At 45.0% G+C, this 26,170-nt stretch overlaps 1 protein-coding gene across 1 annotated transcript; it reads left to right on the plus strand.

Annotated features, from left to right (window-relative positions):
• The first annotated feature begins 720 nt into the window (after positions 1–720).
• On the plus strand, positions 721–26,013 carry LOC119021869 (RNA-binding protein Musashi homolog 1-like). Its single transcript, XM_037102428.1, has 14 exons — positions 721–889; positions 1,451–1,491; positions 2,349–2,430; positions 2,600–2,684; positions 12,758–12,799; positions 13,244–13,336; positions 19,310–19,358; positions 20,354–20,436; positions 20,577–20,694; positions 22,309–22,389; positions 22,877–22,933; positions 23,939–23,998; positions 24,195–24,349; positions 24,438–26,013. Exons 1-14 carry the CDS (start codon positions 825–827, stop codon positions 24,477–24,479), a joined length of 1,053 nt encoding a protein of 350 aa, XP_036958323.1. The 5' UTR covers positions 721–824; the 3' UTR covers positions 24,480–26,013.
• The last annotated feature ends 157 nt before the right edge of the window (positions 26,014–26,170 follow it).

Genomic DNA, 26,170 nt, shown 5'->3' on the forward strand with positions numbered 1-26,170 from the left:
ATAATAAAAGAGGACATTTTAACCTCTATGCAGTGTAAGATCATGAGAATAATCTCATATCAAGCTAGCTGTTACATGTAGCCTGAGTGTCTGTGTAAATGGACAGGGAGCAATTACTACCCTTGTTCCAGACACCTCATTTCACCTGAGATCAATCCTGGCACTGCAGGAGAACATCATTTTCCATCAAAGCTGCTCCTGTAGGCTATGGTTTTTATCTGTCATCTGAACTAGTCCCTTGTTGTTGTTTTTTTAAATTTAATTTCATTTATTTTATTTCTAGATATTTTCTCTGTTCTCAATATGATACTACAATATTGACTAGAGAGAAAGGGAGAGAGAGAGAGAGAAAGAGAGAGAGAGAATAAACCCTCTGTAGATCTCCAAACATTCAAAACGCTTTAATGGGCCATGCTGATGTGATCAACCAATGACAAGAACGGCGGGGAAACACTACAGAGAGAGCGCCACTGGCAGCATGAATAGAGGCAGGCAACGTGCAGCAGGCTGGGAGGAGGGAGGTCCGAGGCCCGGGTAGGCTACGGGAAAAACGAGGTAGAGGCGGAGCTTCTCTGCGAGCGCGTGTGCAAGCATGTGTGTGTGTGTGCGCGCGCGCGTGCGCTTCCTCATTTACCCCTCCTCCTTTTCAACCACCCCACCCCCACGTCTCCTCCCCCCCTCCACCACCACCCGCCCTCCACCTCCCCTCCCCTCCCTGCCTCGGCTGCCCGCCCCTGAGTCTGGAGAGCAGCAGCAGCAGCAGCAGTGGAGCTTCACTGCCTCTCCTCGCCTCACAGTGCGGGAATATACCAGCGGAGAGCAGAATGGATACGGAAGGGAGCCAGAGCAGCCTGTCCTCCGGCACGGACAACTCCCCCCACGACCCCTGGTAACAGCCTCGGCCCCGACCGCCTGCCTTTTCGCTCGCCTCTCGGCCCGGTTTGAGTTCACCTTGGACTTTAGTTGAGTTCAGTGCGGGAGCGGAGCCGCGCCGAGACAAAAGACAAGCACGCTGTGTGTGTGTGTGTGTGTGTGTGTGTGTGTGTGTGTGTCTGTATGTGTGGGATGGATCCACTCAGCAGAGGAGACACAGACGCGCCGCTGCTTTCCGCCTGTTTTTCTCTCTCTCTCTCACCCCCTCCTCCTCCCCCTCTTGTTTGTTTATTTATCTCGCTTTTCCTCCAGAAGGCCACATCGCAACTTCTCCCTCCATCATCTGGAAAAATCCTCTCCTTTTTTTCCCCTCTCCCCCTCCTCTAGGGGATTATAACGGCCCGACTGGCCGATTGGTGACTTCGCAACATGGCCGATGCTTTCTCCTTTACTTTATTGATGCTATATTACAAATGATTTCTCCTCTCATTTAACCCACTTCCCCCCCCCTCCCCACCTCTCTTTCTCTCCCCAATGTTATTCTGTGTGACTTACGGCTTGTATTTCTCTCATTCAGCAAAATGTTCATCGGGGGTCTGAGTTGGCAGACAACACAAGGTGAGCTGTCCCGCACGCTACTTTAATAAGTCTGAATGAAAGCCTCCTGTTTCCCCCTCTCCGGCTCCATAATATATGCCATGTTAACCCGCGAGGCTTGCTGAAGTTAAGGTGGTAGTGGTGGTGTGTGTGTGTTGGGGGGGACGACACTGTAAATAGTTCAACCAAAGCCTCCTATTCAATAAGGATCAGCGCTTAGGATTTAGACTTGCCGAGACGCAGGGAGATTAACACGGGAAACGCATGCACGTTCAGCGACTTTGTCTGCCTCTTTCTCTCTCCCTCTCTGTGCGCACAGTGAAAAAAAAAACGAAAAAAAGGGGGCATTTTAAAGCAAAAGTCATCGATTATCGAGCGCCGAGGCACACAAGTTGGGCTCGCGTCGATTGCCCGCGCTTGTTTTTCTCCTTATTGTCGCGCTCCGATGAATCCATTCATTTCTGTGAGGAGCGCAGGGGCTGGTGCGTGAACACAGTTCGTTCTTGGTGCGGCGGCCCCGTGTTATTATCCCGCTGCCGCCGCTGCCTCGGCTGCTGTGTCAAAACAGCGATCGTCACCCAGTGTAGCTTTGTTTGTGGTCCGCAGGGCCTAATGGGCCATTATGCTGAATGGCCAGATAGCCTCCCCGCTGCACGATCTCTGGAGGGACACAAACACAACGTGGTCCGCCCCCGACCCCCATTGTCTCTCTCCAGCCTCGCTGCCAGCTTGCACATCACCTTCCTCACCTACCTTACCTTACCTTACCAAGCAACCAGCCGGGGCCTTGTAGGGAAAGTCACCTCTGCTTTGATATGTGTTTAACCACTGTTCCCCCCCACCCCCCCACCCCCCCATTCCCTTGCTGTCTCCCGCAGAGGGCTTGAAGGAGTACTTCTGTAAATTTGGCGAGGTGAAGGAGTGTATGGTGATGCGGGATCCCGTTACCAAGCGGTCGAGGTAAGAAGGAGGCGTGTGCGCTCCGCCGTCCTATCACTGGATGCCTCATGCTCTGCCATGCATTTTTTTTTGTCGCTCCATGAGATTTGTTTTTAAGATGAAGTGAGTTCGCATTATGATTTTTATATTATTTTTTTCAACACAACTTGTATATGTTCTCTATTTTCAGGGGGTTTGGGTTTGTAACATACGCAGAACAAGCCGGCGTGGAGAAGGTTTTGGCGCAAAACAGACACGAGTTGGACTCCAAAACGGTGAGTTTTGAGGAGCTGGACCCTGTCACTTACTTGTCTTGGGTTAACTTCGCTCATTCTGTGTTGCATGTTTTTCCCCCCTTCAGTGCTTTTTTTTTTTTTGCCTCCAACCCTATGGCTTGTAAGGTTGGGGAGTGTTGCCCTCCTCCTCCTCCTCCCCCTTCTCCTCTCTCTGCTCATTTCCCCCTCCAAATCCCGGTTCAGGGCGCCAACATGAAAGCGTTCTTTCTTGGTCTTCATTGCCATGGTTACCTGGGGGACCTGAATGGGGTAGGAGCCCCTTGCAAAAAAAAAAAAAAAAAAAAACTCTCAAAGGGTTTATGCAGAGGGCTCGCAAGTTTGCTCCTCATAGAAAATAACTGCACCCTTTCTCTAATGGCAGCAGAGGAGGGAGAGAGAGAGAAAGAAAAAAAAAGTTTGAGGGGAGGAAACAGTTGTGGCAGTGGTTCCCAAACTGGTGTCAGGGGTGGTGGTGAGCTGGGGGGGAGGAAGCCTGTGAGGTCCAAATGAGTCTGAATTTAAATATTGATGCTGTGGTTTGTTTTTACAACTACTGCGATCAGGGGGTCTCTCTGTGATTTCCCCTCCTACACTGCCGACACATGAAATTTCAAGTGTGGGTAATTGGGGCAAATCAGTCAAACAGAGGCCAGGGCTCACGTTAGGCCCCGCGTTCAGCTGCACGGGCTCCCCGCGGCTCGGCCTTTTTGGTTGGGATTCAAGGCTGCTGAGTCAGATTTAAATGTCTATGAAGGTGTGAATGTTGCTGTCTTGGTCATGTAGATCGACCGTAGAGAAGGCCGGCTGACTGGGTGTGTCCTTTCCTAACCACATATACATGCATACGTAGGCCTCCACACACACACGCACGTGCGTGCTCACACAATAGGATCATTTGAGAGTGAAAATCGGTGGCACAGAAAGGCAGCCGAGCCCAGGGGTGGAGAGAGGTAGAGTTGGTTAGTTGTCGGAGCAAGCCTGTTGCCAGGGGGGACGCCGGCCACAGGAGACAGTCCTGTAACTTGCACAGCCTGATGGGATTTATGTCTCCATAACAACTTCTCGGCTATTTTGCATTAACTCAAGACACCCGGCTCGGTTGGGTAGCAGAGCCCTAACGCACGCAGACAATGTTGCGTCATGGCAGACCTTTACACTTGGTTTGTGTGTCTTGTGTTGCAGCTTTTCGCACAGTCACTTTAATTGTTATTACAAAATAAGTACTGCTCCTGGTAATCTGTCAATTTTTTTCACTAAGCTTGAGTGTGAGTTCTTAGAAACTGTAAAGTGTTACTTGGTGAGTCATATTACCTATTAAAACTAGGTACAGCCGGAGCCTTTGAGAAGCAGACCGTGTGTGTGTGTGTGTGTGTATGTGTGTGTGTTGTGAACATTAGTTTGGAGGCAGAAGCTCAGCCTGGCAGGCCACTGGTGGCGGGGTTAGGCGTTGCCCTATTATAAACCAAAATACAGCACAAGGCTAAACAATAATAATTATAATGCCCCACTCAAATGCAGCTTTGGTTGCTCAGGTTGTTGTGGCAGCAGTCTGCAGGGGAAGCGCGCCGTGGTGCCATTTATCCAACCAGGCGGTTTAAACATGGGTATGGTTGCCATTTTGTCGTTCCATTTTGGAAACAGGAGCCCGGGATCGTTTTTTTCCTTCCGCGTGTGTTTGCAAAAACCTCTCAGGTCTGCGAGGGCCGTGTCGCTAAAGACAACAGCAACTTTGACTGTGATTTTAGTCGTTGCTTACAGCCTAATTCCACGACGATACATAGAATATCATGTACGCAAATTGAGCGAACGATTTGCAGAAGGAGCTCCAACCACTGTGTTAGGTTAACACGGTTTCCCATTTTGGGGGTTGTAAATGATTATTGATTCAACAGTAGCTTTAAGCCAACTATGGGTCACATACTGCAGCGTTAGGCTGAGTATTTTGATAACTAGCAGAGGTGCAACCATTAATGGATCAGTCAACAGAAAGAAAAATGACGCACTGTTTATTGTGTTTCATTTTTTTTTACACAAAAATATGTCAAACATTAGCTGGTTCCCGCATCTTAAATGTGAGGATTTGCTGCTTTACTTAATTTATGGTAAAAAAAATCTTTTCCTTTGGGTTTTGGACGGTTGGTAGGACAAAAGAAGTAATCTGAAGACATTTTATACTAAATGATGAATCGATCTATTGTGCTAAGGACAGAAAAGGTTAGTTGGAGCCCTGTATTCTAGCGAAGCATCATGGTAACAGCCTCTGTCCAACGTATCCCACATCTTTGAGTTATTTCTGCTATTCATTTATTCTTGTGTTGTCTCACACCTGGCCTCTTCTCCACTCCCTCTCTCCACGTTTAGAGGAGAATAACCATTGTTTGATCGGCATGAGATGTGAGAAAAGACATTCCTCCTCCTGGAATGAGGAAGAATATTCAACGCTCTGATTTTTTTCCTCCCCCCTTTTTATGCTGTGCCTTTGGTTTGTGACGCGACAAGGCCTAAAGCAGGAAGACGGGGAAGGTGAATGAAAGGGATGTAGGAGAGCAACAGGGTGCTGGGTGAGGTCACACGGTGTGAGAAGGGAGCCACATTAACTGGTGCAAGGTCCACACCGCTGGTTACACGTGGTATTAAACATTTACAGTTCTGTCATGTTCTGCATTGTTGCATCCACCCGTAGAAAAGCAAAAAAATAAATAAAAAAGCCACCGACTGAATACCGTCAGTACCTGTGTGGCTGTAAATGTAAATGCAACAAATGGGAGAGTTGTCTGTTGTTTTTAGAGGGAGCTCTGTTGAGGTTGTTGTTTCGGTTGGAGGTTAGATTTCCTGTCGGGGCCGAGTTTGGCCCGAGGGCAGTGGCGTGCTGTTGTGTTTCCCTGGACAGAGAAGAAGGGCACAACTGGTATTTGTTTTCTCGGAGAGATCCTTTACTGGAACCAGTTACGGGAAGAAGAAGAAGAAAGAGAGATGAGGCCACAGATTCTCTGAAACAGGATTTGCTTGGATTCGTGCGGGGCGATTTAGGTTTTGATGTGGTTTCAGTTTGACACAAAGGGTCATTTATTTAGAGTTTGACATCAGGTTTGTCAACACAAATTTGCATCATGGAATCAGGTGAATAAGTGATGGATTATTGTGCAATATTCTGGTCTTATGAGAAATAAACTAGTAGTTCTGATAGTTCATCAGTGAGTGCTAAGGATTTATGTGTTCAGCGGTGCTGTGTTATTACGTATGTGTTGTGTTTTTAAGGGTCGTATCCCAAAATGACCGTTAAAAGTGTAACACAAAAAATATCAAATTGTGTTGCCCTATAACGTCAGTTTGTTTATTCGTGTTATTCAGTCGTGAAAACAAAGATAGTTCCTTTATGTAGTTTGATTAGGCTTAAAAAAAGCCAGTGAAGATCTTTCTCTTCTAATTAAAGGTTTCTTCTCTAAAACTACATGCTGCACCTTTAAAAGATAAAGATGAAGGGAATGGCAGGAGTGATGGATATACAGAAGATTCTCCTTTTCTTTTTGCTTTTTACACAAATTAAACAGGTATGCCCTTTTCAAGTCTGTTGTAGTAGGCGGTAATTGCTCGACTGCCTGTGATTGTGCAGTCGTAGTCATCATGGAGGTGCTAATGTAGCCGCTCTCCAACAACACATGTCAGCAGCAGTCTCTGTGGACCACTGACACCACAGTCTGCCGTGCCCACTGGTCTAACTAACACCTGGTAAATGGAGAGTGGAGATGCTAGCACTGTAGCTCCTCGCTCCTGACTGGAGATTAGCTGTAAATGCTGACGTGGACAAAACTGGAGAGCAAGGGGGGTTGGGGGGGGCAGTGGTTGGAGAAGGTGGAGAGAGAGAGAGAGAGAGGGAGAAGGAGAAGGAGGCCCGGCTCCCGTGCTGTAATTAGTATAGATCTGAAAAGCAACTAATCGGATTGAAGGAAACAAACTGGATTGGGCTTCCGAGGGGCCGTGCGCTGCGGCCTCAGATCCGGGGATAAAGCCTGGACCTGCTCTGAAGGTGGATCCAGGGTTCTCTCCACATGCTTCATGTGCACAACCCCACCCCTCTACCACTACCACCACACTCACCCAGCCTGGCAAAGCGCCCTCGCAGGGTAAACAGGGATAGGGGTGGGGTAGGGTTGTGTTGGGGTGGTGGTGGTGGGGGGGGGTCCTCATTAGTGAGCTTCGTTAACTAATTACTGTGCCATTGTTCAGCTGTGCAGATTGACCCTGCTGGCCTGAGCCCAAACCAAGTCTCTCCCTCTCAGTCTGTGTGCGTGCATTGACATGCCAGCTCCTTTTGTCTCCTCTTCTGTTTATAGCTTTTTGTTTAGCTTATATTGATTATATTGGCATAATGGGGCAGCCTGTGGTGCCTTTTTTTTTTCCCCTCTCATCAGTGTGGGTGTTTGCCATTTTGTTGCAAGGATGTCTTGGCAGGTTGGCCAAAATGTGTCAGCGCCTTAATGTCTATATGCATGACGGGGAATACACTTGTTGGCTGAGGTGGATCGGGGTGAATATTTCATGTCTTTCCCTGCCTGTATATGTGTGTCACTTTGTATACATGTGTTGGTGTTTATGTTTGATGGCGCTCGGGAGTGTATGTGTGCCTGTGGGGGTAGCACGGGAGCCCCAGTTCCTCTACGGGCCCATCTGTTTTGTACTCTTTGTCCTGTTAATTAATGAAATCAGAGGGGCTGCCTGCTGGGACGGCCCCGCTTGCACCGCTACACTGGACAGGCCCACTTTCTCATGGGCCTGCCTCTGTTTTCCAAATGAATGCCTCCTCTTTCTCCCTGTGCTTTCTCATTTTCACACTCCCTTTCCTCTCACCCCTCCATCTATTGATCTGACGTTCTACTCTTTTTTTTTTTATTTTTGTTTTCCAGTTTGTAACACTGGTGGGAGTGCTGGGCCACGTGAGGTGACTATTGGTCGTAGATTAGTCTAGTCTCTCAAAAGCTAAACCACCTAAATCATATTGTAGGCTCTGCCGTCACTATGCTACATAGAAATTGAGCGGAGGTTGGATGTCATGAAGCAGGATGTTAGTCAGGCCATTTCACGAACACTCAGTCATAACTCTTTCTGTGTCAGTCTTGGAAGAGCAAACTTTTTTCTCCCTCCCCAAGACGTTACATTTCCAGCACTGTTCGAGGCTGCTGATTGGGACTGCTACATCGCAGAGCCACTTCTTAATGTCAGGCCTCTGAAGAGTTATTTCTGAGTGTTGCAAAACGGTGACCTGGCTAAGTCATTTTACTTTTGCTTTGTGGCCTATCTGTCTTCCTCGAGGCTAATCCGCCAGTCTGATAGATGCTTTAGTTTTTCATTTATTACAGCCTTCCTCTGAGTACAGCCAGATGTAGAAATTACATGTTAGATATATTCTGTTATTTCGCTGAAGTGGAATGATTTTTTAACAGCATGGCATGAATGTAGCCGTAGTAGCACTACTACAGATACTGCATTAGGCCTAACCTAGTCTAGTTGGTAACCTTTTTATTTTTAGGCTGTTTTTTTCAGAGCTCTTGATCATTTGAAAGCTATGAAATATGGATGTTTTGACAGTATGTGAAATATGGGCGGGGAAATGATGATATATACCAACTTGTATATTTGTAACCCCACTTTTCTGTACTGTTTGTCTACTGTGACTGTGCAGTATGACCAAAATCACGATATAGGTAATTTCATATGCAGATAACGATACATTAGCACATTTTCTGCTAAATCCATGAATAAATAGTCATATTTATACAGTATTCAAATTGTCTACACTGAAGAAGCGTACTTCTTTACACTTTAAAGGGGCACTCTGTCATTTTGACGATGAAATTCAAACTCAGAATTCAAGGCCATTTTGTTTATTCAGTTCACTCAAACATGGAAATGAAAAGAGTTTGTTTGTGTAGTTTGTTTACGAGAAAATCAGCAGGGAAAAAAATCAGCAAATTAATGAATTTTTCTCTTCTGATTCAAATTTCTTCCCCCAACTACATAATGCACCTTTGAATTATATTATTGACAAATGAAAGGCGATTACTCTTTTATTTTTGAGCACTTGACTCTAGAAATATGATCCGATTAAGTATAAAAACAAAATATATATAAAAAAAAAATACAGACCAGTCTGTGACATGACTCTCAAAGTACTGTTTTCTGCTCCGTTTTAGAAGTGGTTCCTCTTTTAGGTACGAGCTGCTTGTTTTGTCTTTGCTGGTAAGATTCCTGTTTGGAGTTGTCCTGTTCTGTGTCAGGTTCAGTCTCTTTCGTGTTGCCTTCATGCAAATCTCCTGCCCGCACCCCGTCCTGCGCAGAAGAGCGCAGAGAACCGTCCAAATGACAGGAAAAAAATGCGGTAAAGTGTGTCATTTGCGACACAGTATAAACGGTAGAGAGCAGTGTTTTGTATAGTCACACGGTATATATCGTCATATCGCACAGCCCAGGTGTCCTTCACTGTAAACTCTCTGATTACACCAACATTTAACACGATTGTAGGATCAGGAGGATGACACATCTTGATTTGTCAGGTGCTTAATTTACTCAGTAAGCGAAAGAATGAAGTGCCCAGTTAAAAAACAGCATTTCAATTGAATTTCACGATAATTTTTCTTGATCTTGTGATATATTCCATATTTTGTGATTGCCCACACTTCGTTTAAAAATGCCAGTGTTTCCAGCAGAGCTGAAGAGGAAATGGATCTCACAAAGACTGATTTTCAAAATCACCACCTGCTGTTTAATTAATGGGAAGCCTGTCAGACATTTGTTTTTCAGCTTGTAGATATTCTTTTTGAGAAGATTTTACAGACTAGCTCATATTCTGTACACACTGTACGTGACTGCAGCCTTTTGTCAGATGTGAGAGCTGGTTTGTGACCGCTGTCATTGTCAGCTCCTGGTCTGTGTTTCTGCCACATAATGGCCTCGGGGCAGCACCTGCCCTCTAGTCTTACTAAGGCAGTTAAGGGCAGGTGGGCCGGCCTGAACATGAGAGGCCATTTACCTCTCACCACTTTCAGTTAGGAGGAAACAGCAGACATGTTGCCCGAGTGTTTCTGCCACTTCACACCAGATTTTGTAAAGTCTTCAGAAAAATGTATGAGAAAACGTAGCACAGAATAATATGTTATGATTCACGGGGCTGCGCGTCTCAAGTGCAATATCCAAATCGCAGAAGCAGCATTTTTCTTTTGATAAATGTAAAATGTGTGAAAAAAACAGCGCTATAATGGAGTACTGTAGCGCTGCAGAGATGCCCTGACCCACTAATCTTGTTCTCCAGATGTAGGAAAACGTGTCTGTTCGTTACAGACCCCAACAAACACACATCATCATAATAGATTCTTTTCAATGAAAATGAGAATGGGGATGCAAAAATGATCATTCCCACTGAATCATATCGTAAAAAATAATCGCGTTATGATTTTGTTTTCCCTCGTGACTGTGTACATTACTGCCTGTTGTGGTGGTCTGCTATTGTGGGTCTGTCATTGTGTTCTGCTTCAGAGGTCACTGCAGCTCTCCGTTTTTATTATGTTTCCTCGCTTGTTGTGTTTTTCTCATCAAATACGTGGATAACAGGAACACAGGAGTTTTTCAGTAGTGCAGATGCAAAGATTTACACAGTCAGACACGTAGTATGTTGAGATGACTGCATCTACAGCATTTGTGTTTTCTGCTCTCATCAGCTGGTACACCGTTGGTAATCCTACTGTATAAAACCACGTATCTGTAATGTAACGTTAAGCACAGTTCTGGTAAGAAATGCTGTGTTGTCATTGTTTGTGAGCGCGCTCTGTTGGCGCACTGCTGTTGCCGATAGTCGCCGGTGGCTTTGCGTGTCCTTGTCACCTTTGTCTTTTGTGCTCAGACCAGCTGGAGGTGACATGGCTCTCCTCATCTTTGTGTCCCACTTCAAGGTGCAAAGTCCTTCTGCAATCCCTTCCAAGGACGCTGCAGCTGCATCTTACTTACACAGCGCCATGCTCTCGAAGCAGTGTTAAATTGGAGGTTCTTAAAGGTCCTCGTGGGATATTTTCGTCTGTAGATTTGTCATCAGAAGCAGGGCATTATCACAGGAAAGAGATGAAAGGATTGCTTGAATATTGGATGAACACCCTGCCCTGTATTGTGTGTATTACTCACATGATAAGTGCTTATTCCTGGCCATTTGATAGGCTCCCTTTAGTAGCCAATATCAATTCAATACCTCTGATAGCGGCCGTGTGAGACACAAGGGGTTTCGCTTCACACATCCAATTACTAGAACAAAGATGGAAGTCTAAGACCATAATACACTACAAGGTCCTGTGACCTAAAATCATGTCTCTCGTTGGCTTGAGTGAGAATAACACGAGATTCCTCGCAAATTTAAAATGCCAGGCCAGGCTTTGCATATTTAGCATTATTAAAGGCCAGCTCATTCAAAACTCATTTGCTTCTAATTTTATCTGTAACCTTGACCACTGCTGAGACATTCCACTTGGGAGAAATATGGATGCAGTCAAATCTGGCTAATCCAAAATGGAGGTTGTCTGGATTTGTGAGATTTAAGAAAATATATATCCATCTGAAATGTATTCAGAATATTAAATGCTCATTTTGGATTCCAGACTGTCCTGCTCCGTCTAGTTTTGTAACTGAGATGCATTTAGTTGTGTCAGTTTGTAAATGTACATATTCACGTCACAGTGTGTATTTTGTTCCCCGCCGCCTGTTTGTTTGGCCGGTGTGTTTGGATTTTTGGGGGCTTGCATAAACAAGGGACTACTATACATACGCGCAGATTAGCATACGCTCTATTTTTGGACTTGCAGGCCCTCAGATTGGTTCAGACTTAGAGGCTCTGTGTTGTAACGTATTCTAGTTGGTTAACAGTGTGATAATTCATTGGTGCCCAGAGTGAAATTCAGTTTACACAAGCACAGGATCAGCTGCTGAACTACATATCCGGACATGGTAGAGATTTGGTGTCTTTGCTCAAAGAAACTTAAGCTGGGGGAAGGGAGGGGATTTTAAAGGTGGGTGTTCTGTGCAAGAAGAGGTCTGCCTCCCAGTCTTGGAAGAGTGACGGAACCATTACCTTAACCTTAAAGTGCTCTTTTGCAGCCCAAAATACATGTTTGACATTGTTTTAACATATTGATACCTTATTACTTTGATTAATTCCAGTCATGTTTCTTACAAGCATGATTTTGGTCATTTTAAAAACTCACATTTGTTGGGAGACCCCAGCTGCAAAACATGATTATGTATAAAATCTGAGCATAAGCTGTGATTGGCTTTGCAAATCGAAGAAATATGTTATATTTGTTACCATGTAACATAGAAAATAGGAAATATATCCTTTTATAATTTAATTCCACTTCAGCATCTTTGTTAAAGCCCGGTCTGTGATTAAGGGAGGGGTTACCACATCAATACTTTCCCACATTTTGCACTTGATTAAAGGGGCTCAATGTAACATTCTGTGCCACCAAATCTTTTTTTGGCCGTATGTAAGTAGAATGTAAAATAACGTGAAAAATGAGACCCTCCCCATCTCTCTCGGTGAAGCCTGTGGACAATTTGTTTCAGTTGTTTGATGCTGCTGGACGTCTTTGGGGTTGGATTTTTAGTCATTTAATTGAAGTGACTGTCCTTCAGCCTCGTCTTAGTGCCTCTCTCCACCATGCTAATAGAGAGCAACCGTAGCTAATGTTTTTTAAAAATGGAGTCTGCTTACCTAAACTTCCACAACACAGAAGTTCCACAGAGCCTCTTTAAAGCAAAGAGGGGAAAATATATTATTTTTAGACTTGCAACGTTTTGGTCTGAGTCTCCACACAATGAGAAGCAAAGCGGGCTTCAACAAAAGCTCACTTCTAATAGAATCCTCTAAACATCTGTAATAAAGTAGCGACGGCCTGTCACGATTTGCACAATTCATCACATCTGCAATCAAATCCACAGTAGGATGTCTTTAAATGTGTACCCCATTTCAAGAAGAGTAATGGCTTCCTCCACTGTTACCGCTTTAAAACTCATCTCAACTCGTCTCTCCCCTACAGATCGACCCGAAGGTGGCGTTCCCCCGCCGGGCTCAGCCTAAGGTGAGTGCACCCTGAAGGGGTTAACAGCAGGGAGGCGTGGTGATGATGTCATCTGTCGCCTCTCATCACTCAGCTCTGGTTGGCTGAGATTAGAGTCAGGCAGTGACCAAAGAGGAGCGGCAATCCACTTGTCCATCTTGACACTGTGACCCTGTTCCCTGACCCCACCCAACCCCCCACCCGTCAGCACCCAGCATCTTACACATGCACGCACACACTCATTAATGCACAGCAGTCACCTGTATGCATGCACACACCTCCGAGCCCTAAATGTAGCAAACTCTCAAATGAAGGGAAATCGGTTGAACGCTCATAAGGGCTTTCAGAAAAGCTCTGAGATTAGATAAACACCAACAAACACAGGTCTCTTATCAGCTGGCATCTACCCCCTTCCCTAATGTGATTAGTGGTAAACGATGCCTTCTTCTTGTGCTGTGTTTCTAGCTGGTGACTAGGACAAAGAAGATCTTTGTCGGAGGACTGTCAGTCAATACCACCATTGAAGATGTGAAGCATTACTTCGACCAGTTTGGAAAGGTAAACTATACACAAATCTGGCATCTATTTGTGTCCATCGGACCCCGTGATCAGCTCTTGTCTGTCAGATTCTCTAGTGCAGTGGTTCCCAGTCAGCCTGGTCAGATAAACTTAACCCTTCACCACCAGCCGGCCAGAGTCACATTACATTTGGTCACATTGAATTAGGTTCAAAGAAGATTTCATCTAACTAATAACGTTATAACAATTCATGTAATAGTGTGTCTTACAACAATATGTCCAGTTAACCTGTTAATTGTTTGTTCAGTTTACATTTGTGACGCCTGTTGGGGTGGCAGAAGCTAGCAGACACGACCATTACCTTTTTAGTTGAAGCTTTCTATTTCAGCTGTTTTATCCTTTAACTATTTCAAAATTATATGAATAACTTTTAGCTGACTATTTCAACAGTTCATCAATTACTATTAGCTATTTCAGTAGTTTGTCCGTTGCTGTTAGCTGTTTCGGTTGGACAGTTTGTCCATAAGCTAACGTTTGCTGTTTCAACTGTTTAGTGCCTACTTTTAGCTAAATGTTTACTAGCTACACACTTGAACTGTTTATCCATTTGGCCTGCTCCTAACTATTTTAATCGTTGGCGATAAGCTAACAATTACAACTGTTCAGTCATTACTTTTAGCAAACTATTTCAACTGTGTATCCATCGCTCTTGGCTATGTAATTTAGCCTATCCATTTGTTAACTATTTCAACTGGTTATCTATATCATGCTATGCTATCTGTGTAATACATTACTTTTAGATAGCGTGCACTATTTCAGCCATTTTAGTTATAGCTAATTCAAGCGAGCATCCATTAAATTTCAGCTAACTTTTTCAGCCACTACTTAACTATTTACCATTAAGTTCAGCATGACTTTAAGTCAACAAGCTGAACTGTTGCAATGTCTGTGCCCATTGCTATCAGCTAATCTAGCCATTTGGCATAAGCTAAATAGTCTATTTCAGTTTTATTGGTATCTTTATAACTATTCATCTATTAATTTAAGCTAATGTCAGTTGTTTCTCTATGCTTCTCTGCACACTTGCTAGCTGTCACACACTTGGTTGCAACTTTTGGTGTTCAGGTGATAAAGCCGACTCAATATGTGGACATATATTTTAAATCAAATCAAGATTTCTGTGTTATCAAATTACTTGAGCTACTGCACAATCTTTCCACTTACCCCCCGGCAACTGCAGAAGTACCCCCTGGGGTACAATTACCTCTGGATGGGAACCACTGCTCTAATGGACTCTGTGCCTTTGATAGATTATATTAATCTGCTGGCCATATCCCTTTGACATCTTTCAGCTTCAGCTTGTTTTCCGTCTCTTGTTTCCCTCGTTTCCCCGTTTTGTTTCATTTGAGGCACGACAAAATGTTCAGAAAGTGCAAAAACTTTGGGCAAAGAAGTTGTGAGAAGTGCGGGGAAGAGCTAGAAGAAAGGGAAAGAAGATGCTGTGTGGTCATTGACGGCCCGCTCTGCCAGCCACAGTGTTAGTTTGTTAGTTTATCCCCTTTTGTTAGCTGTTTTGCTCTTTTCCAATCGCATCTTTAGTGTTTTTTGGCCTGCTACATTTTGTCCTGCTCTGCTCCTTTGAATGAAATTTGGTGAAAGGCAAACACATGCTGTGGAGACAGATGAGTGGCTGGGGAGAGGGAGGACAAAAAAAAAAAAAAAACACAGCAAGGGGAGGGAGGGGGGGGGGAGAGGGAGATGGTGGGGGACTGAAAGGGAAGAAGCAACCCCCCATGGAGAGAGAGGGAGGGGAACTCGGAAGGGTTGAAGGGCAGAGAAAAGGAGGAATGCTGAGATGGTGAGGAGGAAAAGTGACTGTGAAAGGGAAAAACAGCAATCTGATGGGCCATAAATGTATCAAAGAATCCACCGTGCGTGAAATGTTTGGTTACTTTTTAGCTAACCACCACGTTGGCAGGGATTTGGGAGTGTGTTTGAGTAGAGTTCAGGCTCCTCAGTATTAACTAATCAAATGCAACAGCTGCTCCTGTAACAGCCCCCCCCTTCCCTCCTCCACCTTACCCAAAACCAGTACCTCAGACACCAACTCCCCTCCCATCCCACATACACACACCCTGCTCCAGTCCCTCTCAGCTTGTTGCCGTGGTGACCTGCTTTCGCCCATTGTCCCGCTGTAATCCAGTGTTTTTTTGTTTCCTTTAAAAAAAAAGTGTAAGAAGTGTGCATTTGCATGAATGGAAAGAGGGGTGTGTGTATATGTGAGTGTGTGTGTGTGCGTGTACGCATGAAAGTGTGACATCGCTGCGGAGGGGAGGCGAGCTTGCATACATTTGCACTGGGAGACTGTAAGACTCACAGCCGGCGATCCAGTTGTCACAAACATTAAGTGTGTGTTTCTGCCGTTGGTGATCAGGAAAAAGAGTCTGAAAATGAACATGGCTTCAGGATGTCGGCCTAATGGGTTGGAAGAAATTAACAGCACGAACCTCCTTCTGCCTGATGTCTGGCTGCGTTTCCTCTCAGTTGGCCTCTGACTCATGTTCGGGCTATTACCATATCTTAGGTGCTGCTAGTTCAAATTTAAAACGACGCCTTCTAATTCTGGTCCCCCCGGATCCCGGTGGATTACGTGTGTGACCACCACACAGTTTGGGCTCGCTGTAAGGTGCATGTTGTGACATGTGTCACGCTTCCTCCTGACTGTGCTTTATAAAATGGCAGCCCTGTGCCGAATCAGTTCTCCCTGGTGATCACAGACACTCATATCTAAGACAACACTCCCTCCGCAGGATGAGGGAATATTTGGACTGTTTGGACACGTGAGACCAAAGCTGTATCAAGGATAGCGCCAATCCCACAGTGCATTCCTGCTGAGCGGGAGGTATTTCTTGTTTATTATCCGAGCCTGGTTACAAGGTGCAGGTTAGGATGGAGTGGGACCCAGTGTCCTGTTTATTTTCATACTGTGGCACCGCCTCGCAAAAGGAAAACACAGAATGCACTATGCATTTTCTGCAGCTCTTTGATACGCGCTGTTGTTTATTTTTTTGGCGCGCGCCTCTGAAAGCACACCTATACAAACTTCATTAGGAGCCGACTGAAATGGGGGCTCAGTTGACACGTCAGGTGTTTTGGAGCAAACCGAGGAGTCAAAGGCAGATGTTAATGTGCGGTTTGACCAAATCTGAGCTCCCAGTGCTAAATGTGCCCCAGGCCCATAAAGACCACAGCAGCCATGTTTGTGTGAGTCTGAATCCTGAGGTGGAGGATTTGTAATCCCCCTCAACCTGGTGGAGAGCTGAGAGAAACCTCCCCCTTTTTTTTCTGTCAAGCAGGGAAATGTGTTGCATTTAGGTAATTTGATAATTGGAATTTCAGGCATTTCTGTCATACAGTCAATTACATTTAATCCATGTGAAATCCCTGTTTTCACGCTCGTTATCCCCCTCTCGCTGCACTGCACTCTTAAAACTACCGCACATGAAAAACTAACCAGCCGAACCCCTCCTCTTTTAAACTCCTCTGGAAATCAAAAGAGAGAGCAGGCCCGAGCAGAGGAAGGAGTGGATAAGATGAAAAATGCAGCACGGACGGGGCAGACGGGAAAAGTTGGGACTCCACTCACCCATGTGAGCTGGCGATTAGGAGGCTTGACTGAACACTTTGTCTGCTGGCCTGTTTAGAGAGAGATGGCCGGAGAGGGAGGAGAGAATGAAAGAGGGAGATGTGAGGAGACAGAAGGGGGAAAAAATGTGAATGCCACCTTTCATAATCTGGCAAATAGTGTAATGGACTTGTCAGCAAACGCTTGTTCTTCAGACAATAGCTGCACGCTTCACTTAAAACTGGATATTTTCGTCGCTGCGTTCGGTGGAAAAAAAAAAAGCTGCGCCTGATCTCGGGCGACCCCCTTGTTTTGGCGAATGTCAGAACTTCATGAGAAAATGACCTTAACTTTTCTCCACTCTCTGCGTGCGTGCGGACTGGTTAACAACTGAGCCGCTGCTAAGCCAATCTCAGACCCCCACAGCTATCCAATCAGATTGTCTTACAGCACCCTGGGCAGTGGACATCGGAGATCGTCTTCTTATTGGTTTTGGCAAGGGCAAGGGGGCTGGTGTGCGACCACAGCATAAGCTCACACACGTGACAGAATACTTCTCAAGTCAGCACACCATTGTGTTCCAACGGAGGACAATTAGATGAGCCATATTAGCAGAGAATATTATCTCCTTCCTGGCTTCAAATCTGGCTTCAGAGCAGCTCCTCGGGCCTGGTAATGCTAACCACCCGGTCATCTTCTTCCAGAATAGACGTCGCTAATGCTAACAGGAGGACTAGCTGTGCGTGTAACTCTACTCTTATGATAACATGTTGGCTTGCAGCTGTCTACTTACTGTCCTGTTCCCTGGCGCTCTCTGCTGTGTCATTGAGTTTGGACGACCGGAAGGGTGGAAGGCAGGCATGAGGGGAGAGGAGAGGAGGTGGGAGGAGGAGGAGGGGGGGTGTAAAAACTGAATGAAGGACAGAAAGAGGAGGGGGTGCTGTGTGTGTGTGTGTGTGTGTGTGTGTGAGCTATATGTTGATAAGGATGAGAGCTGAAAGGGTCAGGGAGGTGGTGGAAGCAACCTTGATCCTATCTTTATTCATCATCGGAGAGGGAAAATCTGACAATCTGCCGCTTTGAGGGGCACAGGCGTGATCTCAATCAGAGCAGAAGACGCTCTGGAGGTGTTTTTCATCTGAGGTAAAGGGTAGAAATCGGATTGGCCCTGTCATCCAGAGGCCTCCGCCACTCATGTTACACTGGTTTGAGTTTCAGTGCTCGCTGCCTCATGAAAATAGCCATGTAGTCATAATGCACATGTGTCTCCATGTGATGAGGGGAAGGCCGCGTCGTGGATTTTTTTTTTTTGCGAATGCTACCGCAGCGGTTTTTGCAGGTAAAGGACAGAAAACACTACATTTCCACGGTGATCCGGGGCCTCGGCTGCCCTCTCCTCATGCCGTCAGAGCTCGAGCCGAAGCTGCTAACTTTCCTGCCAGTGAAGGACAAGTGAGAGAGGGGAGGGAGGGAGGATAGAGGGTGAAAAGGGGGAGGGGGGGAGGAGGCAAAGGAGGAGGAGGAATATGAATAGGGCAGTGGAGTGAGTGCAAAAGGGAAAGTTGAAAAAAAAAAGGGAGAATAAAAGGAGAGCGTGTTGACAAAGACCCCAGCTCACTTTGTTCTACCCTCTCCGCTCCGAAACGGTGGTTGACAGAATTTCTATCCTCTGTCAAAACTTTGTTTCTCTATCACCCCCATTATTCGTCACTGTTTCCCTTTCTCCCCTCTTCTGTCACATGCTAACTCTCCCTCTCTTTTTCTCCTGTCTCTCCATTCTATTCATTGAAATTAGTCGAGGAGGGGTGTGTGTGTGTGTGGGGAGGGGGGATGCAAGTTCTTCTAATTGAAATTCTTTACAGGGTCTCCATGGGAATAGTAAACTTTGTGGAGAGGGGAAAGAAAGACAGCGAGGGTGAACGAATGAAAGGGGAAAGAAAAGAGCGAGAGAGCAGTTTGTGAGAACTCGGGAGAAAGACAGACAGAGCAAAGAATGGGAAAGAATTTTCCTCCAGCGCCTCACGAACGGGAAGCGTTCACTTCTTTTTCACCTTGATAGATTGCATTTCATTTTATTTTTACACAGCGTCCACCCCCTCCCTCCCTCCCTCTTCCTCCCTCCCTCTCTGCCTTCCCCATCACTCTCTTCCTTTCTCCCCCTCTCCTGCTTTTCTTTTTCTTTTCTCCTTCGTCACCTGTCAACCCCTCCCTCCCTCTCTCCCCTCCGCCCTCTCCATCTGTTTTCCCCTCTTACTCCAATGCTAAAGAGGGACAATGGCACCCCATACTGTGTAATGATGTGTGTGTGTGTGTGTGTGTGTGTGTGTGTGTGTGCGTGTGTGCGTGTGTATGTCCAAGCTCATCCACTCTTTGCTTTGTTCTCACAGGTCGACGATGCCATGCTAATGTTCGACAAAACAACCAACAGACACAGAGGTGCGTAACCAGAGTCGTGATGCGCACACACACGTCCTGTCAACATGTGTCGACATACACCTACAAACACCTTCTCATAAGTGTAAAGGGGGGATATCACACTCTTTTGTCTCCCCGCTGCTCCCTCTATCATCCATCTCTGTCCTCTCTCAGCTCGTTAGAAGTGCAGCGCCCGCTGAGGGTCGTGATACAGGGTCAGGTGGTTACAGGCCAGGATGTAACTTAATGAGACAAGTGAGAGGACGAGGGAGAGGGAAAGGAGGAGGGCGGAGAGGGAGAGATTGGATGTGATAATTGGTAGTAGAAGACAGTAAATCTGGGCGCAGCTTTTCGGCCGAACCACACCCCAGAGCCGCTGCTCGGGGATGCCAACAGCTGATTGACAGGCGAGCCTGACGTCGGCAGCTCCTTGTGTTAGAAATGGCCGATGGCGGTCGTATTATATCCACTCGTAGGTGACCTGTTTTTGAAAAGTTTCCGGGATGTTGAATCAGGAACACATTTTGGAAAATACACTGTTTGAAGAGAACTGAAAATTCAGTGTTTTTGCAACATTTTTTTTATCAGTGTAACTGACGAGAGCTACACGTCTTCGTCACTGAGCGGTAGTGCAGTATGTAACTAAATTGGCATTCAGCAGAGCAATTACCTTGAACGCGTATAAAGGCCAAGGGCCAACAGTGCCCTTTATTCCCTTCACATTGTACTCTCTTAAAGATAGAGGCTACTTCAACATAGCTTTTTTTTTTTTTTTTTTTTTTACATTTTTTTATCCAGATCCATGTATTATAATCCAACAGACTCTGTCTCTTTATCTGATTCTGCATCAAAAGTGAAAGGGATTTTCACAGAAATCCGTTCAGTAGTTTTTGTCTGATCCTGCTGACAAACCAACCAACAAACAATCACACAGGGCAAAAACACAGCCTCCTCGGGGGAGGTCACGATCAGGGATGTCAAGTGTTGGAAAAAGAGTCTGTTTGTGTGTCTTCCAGGTTTTGGCTTTGTTACCTTTGAGAATGAAGACGTGGTGGAAAAAGTGTGCGAGATCCACTTCCATGAGATCAACAACAAAATGGTACGCATGTCACAACAACAGAAGTAAAACCCCTTTAAGGAGTAAATCTCCGATGTATGTTCAGCTGATGTCACATAATCATGCTGTGTATTGATTTTTCTCCCGAACTTGTTAATGAACGGTGGCCTCCTGTGTCTCAGGTCGAGTGTAAGAAAGCCCAGCCCAAGGAAGTGATGACGCCGACGGGCTCAGCCAGGGGCCGCTCCAGAGTGATGCCTTACGGGATGGACGCCTTCATGCTGGGAATCGGCATGCTGGGTAAGATCCAGGACCAAACATATACACTTCACCAGAAACATGTATGAATGCAGTGTATGTACATATACACATGCCTAATCTAGCAGCCACTGAGGGGCGTCTTTAAAGGTTTACTCCACAAGCACTGGGTGTTGTTGTACACAAACACTGACTCTAATGACAGTTTTAGCAAATATATTTTAGGTTAAGGGTTATTTTCACATGTACAAATGAAGAGATATTTCTGAGAAGAATGTTCTACGTCTAACAACATCTCTCAATATCAGAAACCTTTTTAATGAGGCTCAGTGACGACACATTTTTATATATGCAGAAACTGAATATGTGTCACCAGCTCCACCCTCAGATTTCATTTCATCTTAGCCTTGTGCAGTTTAGTGCTCTTTATCTTTCGCTGCAATATAAAACCCAGCCCACACCATGTGAAAGGCATCTTCCGTCACCCCTTACATGAAATATTTCTTGACTTCACCCATGAAATATTAAAGATAAAATAATCCTGGTTCCTTGAACTAGAGCCGATGTGTTAATTTGGCTGATATTACTCCCTGAGCTGATTTCTCACATGCAAACATCCAGCGAATGAGGCTCTGATGTATCATAAATTTAGAGGTCACAGGCTGAAGGGCGATACAGTTTTACACACTGGAGTAAAATCTCTCATTGAGAAAACAAACTGAGAGCTGCGTGTACCATTTATGGGCGTTTGGCTCCCTCTACTGGACACTCGAGTGTTACTGTACTGTAGTCTCACTAGTGGTGGTTGATGACTCATTAGGCCTGGTAGATTTGCAATTACTCCATGAAGAACCAGACCCTTGAAGAAATACAGAGCAAAACATATTCATTGTGTATAATGTAAACGCCCAAACAGTCATCCATAATATGTTCCCAGCAGTTCAGGTGATGCTCAGCTGAATGTCAAGTCATCCATACTCACTGATGACTACGCTTGGTGGTGTTTTGACTTTGAAATTGTTCAAATGTATATACAATATAATTATTATGTTAACTCATTCTTTGTCAAAACTGCTCAAGTTACTCTCTTTATAGGTATTATACATTCCCTTTGTGCCACAGACCCAGTGTGGCCGACATCAGTTGTTTTCTACTTCATAAAAGCCAAAAGGGGGAGAGGACTTAATGACATTGAAATGAAGTGCTGCTACCTCTGTAGTGGGACAGTTCCTGATATGTTGGAAATATGACAAGATGTGACATCACATATTTTGAATACTTTGCATACTGGCTGCGTCAGAGCAGATGGAAGTGCCTGACTGGAGACTGCTCAGATAAGAACCTTTCCAGCTGGCAAATGATTAGAAAATAGTCCTCACAATTTACCAGAGCAACGTCTTCAGATTGCTTCTTTGGTCCAACCGACAGTCCAAAATCACAGACTTGTGACTTTCTGGCATGAAAAAGACTGTAATTATTAATTCCTTAGCTTTTTTTTGATGGACTAATTAATAAATAAATAAGCGTTTTAGCTATTTGGTTTTTGGTGCCTCTGTGGTTTACACATTTTAATCAACCCGCTGAAACGCTCATGAAGTTTCACATCTTTATTCAGCCAAGTTAACTAAACTGATGATTATTTTGTCTCTCTCACAGGCTACCCGGGCTTCCAGACTACTACCTACACCAGCCGCAGCTACTCTGGCATTGCTCCTGGTTACACTTACCAGTTCCCAGGTAAGTCCAGGTTCATCTCGGCGTCAGAGGGTGAGAAGAATGGTAAAAGGAGTTAGCATGTAAATGATTTAGATGGGGTCATGAAATGTATACCAACTACAAAAGCACAAACACACACACATATATACTCATTGTTAATTTGAGCAGAGTGGCTGCTTGTAGAGTTAAGGTTTTGTTTCTAAAATGTCTTTCCAAAACCTCGCCCCTCTCTAAAATACCTCCTCACGTCTTGTCTATTATTTGCCTGTGTTCCCTTTATATTCTTCTGTGTTTATTTATCTGCTTATGTAACCCCCTTTCATTTGCCCGTATTGCCCCTCCTTTTCCTCGGCTCCGACCTTCCTGCCTGTCCCCACAACAGATTTTTTAACTTCCACGCTAGCCTTCTGCCGCGGCTAAATATCTCTGGGTACGTGGCTTTGTACTGTGGCCGCTGAATGGTGACTGTACTTACAAAGCGCTCTCTCTTGACCTTCTCTGTTTCTAGAATTCCATTTAGAGAGGACCCCCCTCCTGACATCATCCCACCCCCCTGAGCTGGCAGGTCAGTGTCTCCTCGCCGAGAGAACAAATAATAACTGTTCGGCAGCAGTGAGTGAAACTGCTGGCAAGAAAGCACGTTTTCCAAAATGTAACCTGACTATTCCTTTGATGAGAACAGTCAGGTAGTTTACCGGAACAAGGGACCATTTGAGTGTGGTTGTGAAAATGGGGAAAACAATTACAACTCAAGCTCTGTATCTACCTGCAGTTATTCCAGTCAAATGTTGATGTGAAAATGCATCTTTAGAGAGAGTGTGCTCCCGTTACCCCACGAATAATCCTTTGAATTTACAATGAAGCTTTCTGTCTGTGAATCCTGTGACTGTATCAACAAAGTGCCACATCTTGCCGCTAGCAGTCCTCCTGAGTGGGCGCTAAAACTGCTAGCAAAGTTTCGTCTTAGAGTTATTCACAAAGCAACCGAGAAAACTTGTTCGAAATGAGATTCAACAGAAAAATTGCAAGTTAAAAAAAATTAACAGTGTTTGACTGATCGTGAGATGGTTTTTACTGACTTCCGTCTAAACTCCCTCAGGGGTTAGCGCTAAAAATGCTTTGTGAATTACTCTTGGACCAGAAATATAGTGTACAAATGATAAACCTAAAGTGAAGGACTAATACTCTCCTTATTATAAAGAGTTTCTCCCAACTTCCTACTCAGGAGCTATTTTTAGCCTCAGGATGTTTTGTGGCTACATCTACAAGGAGCTCTTGCAGCTCTGTCTACGCTGCCATCTGGTGGTGCCGAGTTGTACCTGCATCTTCACATGGCGTCGTCATCCTCCACATTTTTACCATGAGCAGCATTTGAGTCTAAATTCAGATTTAATTGGATGTCATATCACTGATACATTTGGTTTTGGATTTTGCGCCTTCCACCAGTTGGATTTAGATCGGATGGCAGGTGTTTGAACAGATGTCAGGTCAGCTGACACTGAGCTGTGGATTGTTACTTGTGATCTGATATGAGAGCGATCCACAATGACGCCATGTTTGTAACCCTCAGCCATTCCCCTGACTGCATATGGACCAATGGCGGCAGCCGCAGCAGCAGCAGTAGTTAGAGGTACGTGTGTGTGAGATAAGGACTGTGTGTTCGTACTTGTATGCTTGCCTGAGGTAGAATGTGTGAACAGTGTCCTGCATGTACAAATAAAGGAATATTTTTAGATGTGTGCTTGTGTTAGTGTGTGTGTGTGTGTGTGTGTGTGTGTGTGTGTGAAGCCCTCGAGTGCTGACTCGTCTCCCCGCCTGTCTCACAGGCTCCACCCCTTCACGCACAGCTGGTTTCCTGGGAACCAGCAGCCCTGGACCAATGGCTGACCTGTATGCTGCAGCCAATCAGGACTCAGGAGTCAGCAGCTACATCAGCGCCGCTAGCCCCGCCCCTAGCACAGGGTTCGGCCACGGTCTAGGGGTAGGTCACACACGCACATACTTGACTACATGCATGGATGCACCTATTATCCAGAGAGCTAACAGAAAGTCCTCTCCTGTGTCCTCAGGGTCCTCTGATTGCTACTGCGTTCACTAATGGCTACCACTGAGACAGCTCAGGTCACTGAAGACGGGAGGGTTTCTCCTCTGCTGATGAGCCAATCGAAATGCTGGCTGCCCACTGATGGCACAAACCTGATTGGCTGGCCACAGGCTCCACCGGGCTCTCCTGGCTCCCTGTGGCTCCACCCACCGACTGAATATCTTTTTAAATCCTGAACTCTGTTTTGCTGTACTAATCTCACTTCAAACATAACGTCCCCGTCTTCTCCTTTTTTGTCCTGTAGTCTAATAACTAGATCCCCCCCTCCTCCATCTGTTATCCTTTATTTCTCTTTTGAAGCTGAGACAAGAAAACTGCGAAAAAGAAAAAAAAAATCTCTGAGGAAACACTTGTCATCTTTGACAAAGACACAGAGGACTATTTTGAGTTGGTTTTTTTTATTATTATTATTTTATTTCAATGTGATATGTCGTTTCATCATGAAATCCTTCAAAGCTGTTACGGATGTGAACAGAGAGAGAAAAAGCCGTGCGAGATGGGTCTTTGTCCGAAAACCATTTTTAACTAAGGAAGAACAAACACAACAAAGTCCGTTTTTTAACTCGAACATCACGGAAAACACGAAAAAAAGCTAAAATGTATATTTTGGTAGTCTTTAAAAACAAAACCTTTGTAATATTGTTATTAATATTGACATAATAATGATAATCTGTAAGGTATTTTATTCTGTAATTGGTTTTAAAGCAATGTTTTTATGTCTTCCTGTAAGATATTGTACATAATCGTTGGGTTGTGGGGGGGTGGAGGGGTTACTGAACCGGCTGGCATGTCATTGGTTGGTTTGGAAAGGGTTAACAGCAATTTGACTGGATGTCATCTACTACTATGTGTGGTCATCTCACTACTTTGATCCGTATGCATATGGTATATATGTGTACGTTGCTGTCCAGTCTGCTCCGGCGATTGCTCCGGCGACGCTTTTCAGCGCAGAGCTGTCGAGAAACAAAACTTCCAGGAGTTCGTCTGGCGTACTCGTTCAGTTAAACAGTTTTGTTACGAAGTCGTCACCTTGCTTCTTGAAAAAGCAACTTTGACTCTACGATTCTAACACCATGATGAACCAGATTTCTTGCATCTTGGCGAAAAGAAAAAACAGGTCAGATTTGAGACGATGGACTACGCAAGAATCACAACCGTAAAACAGGAGAAATCAGGGGTTCGTGGGGTCGGGGGGTTGACTTGACTTCCTCTTTTTTGAAAATATTATATATATTTTTTGGCGCGATTCACTTCTTAATGTTTTTTGTTTTGTTATTGTTTTTCTTTTTTTAAAAAAAGTTCTTTTATGCGGTGTTCTCCGCCGTGAAAACAAAATGAAGGACATTCTCAGAGAAGCAATTGTAGAAAAACATCACAATCATGTTCTGTCCTCTTATCACTATTGAAGGTGCATGTGATTGCGTCTGAGTGTGTGTGAGTGAGTGTTTGTACGCATACATCAAGGTGTAATATGGAACTACTTTTGGCAAACGAAGGAGCATTTCGATTGCCTGTGTTTTTGGTACTGAAAAAAAAAAAAAGATCGCCCTGTTCTATTTTGGCTCGTCTGCTCCTCCACCCTGCCTCCCTCCCATTTCATATTTAGGTTGGATAAAATCGGGCTCCTCTGGAACCGACATATTATTGTTTATATACAGTTGCTGCTCTGTGTAGTGGTGAACAGAGGGGGTTTTGGGC

Source organism: Acanthopagrus latus, chromosome 6 (assembly GCF_904848185.1).
Source record: "Acanthopagrus latus isolate v.2019 chromosome 6, fAcaLat1.1, whole genome shotgun sequence".
Taxonomy (NCBI): domain Eukaryota; kingdom Metazoa; phylum Chordata; class Actinopteri; order Spariformes; family Sparidae; genus Acanthopagrus; species Acanthopagrus latus.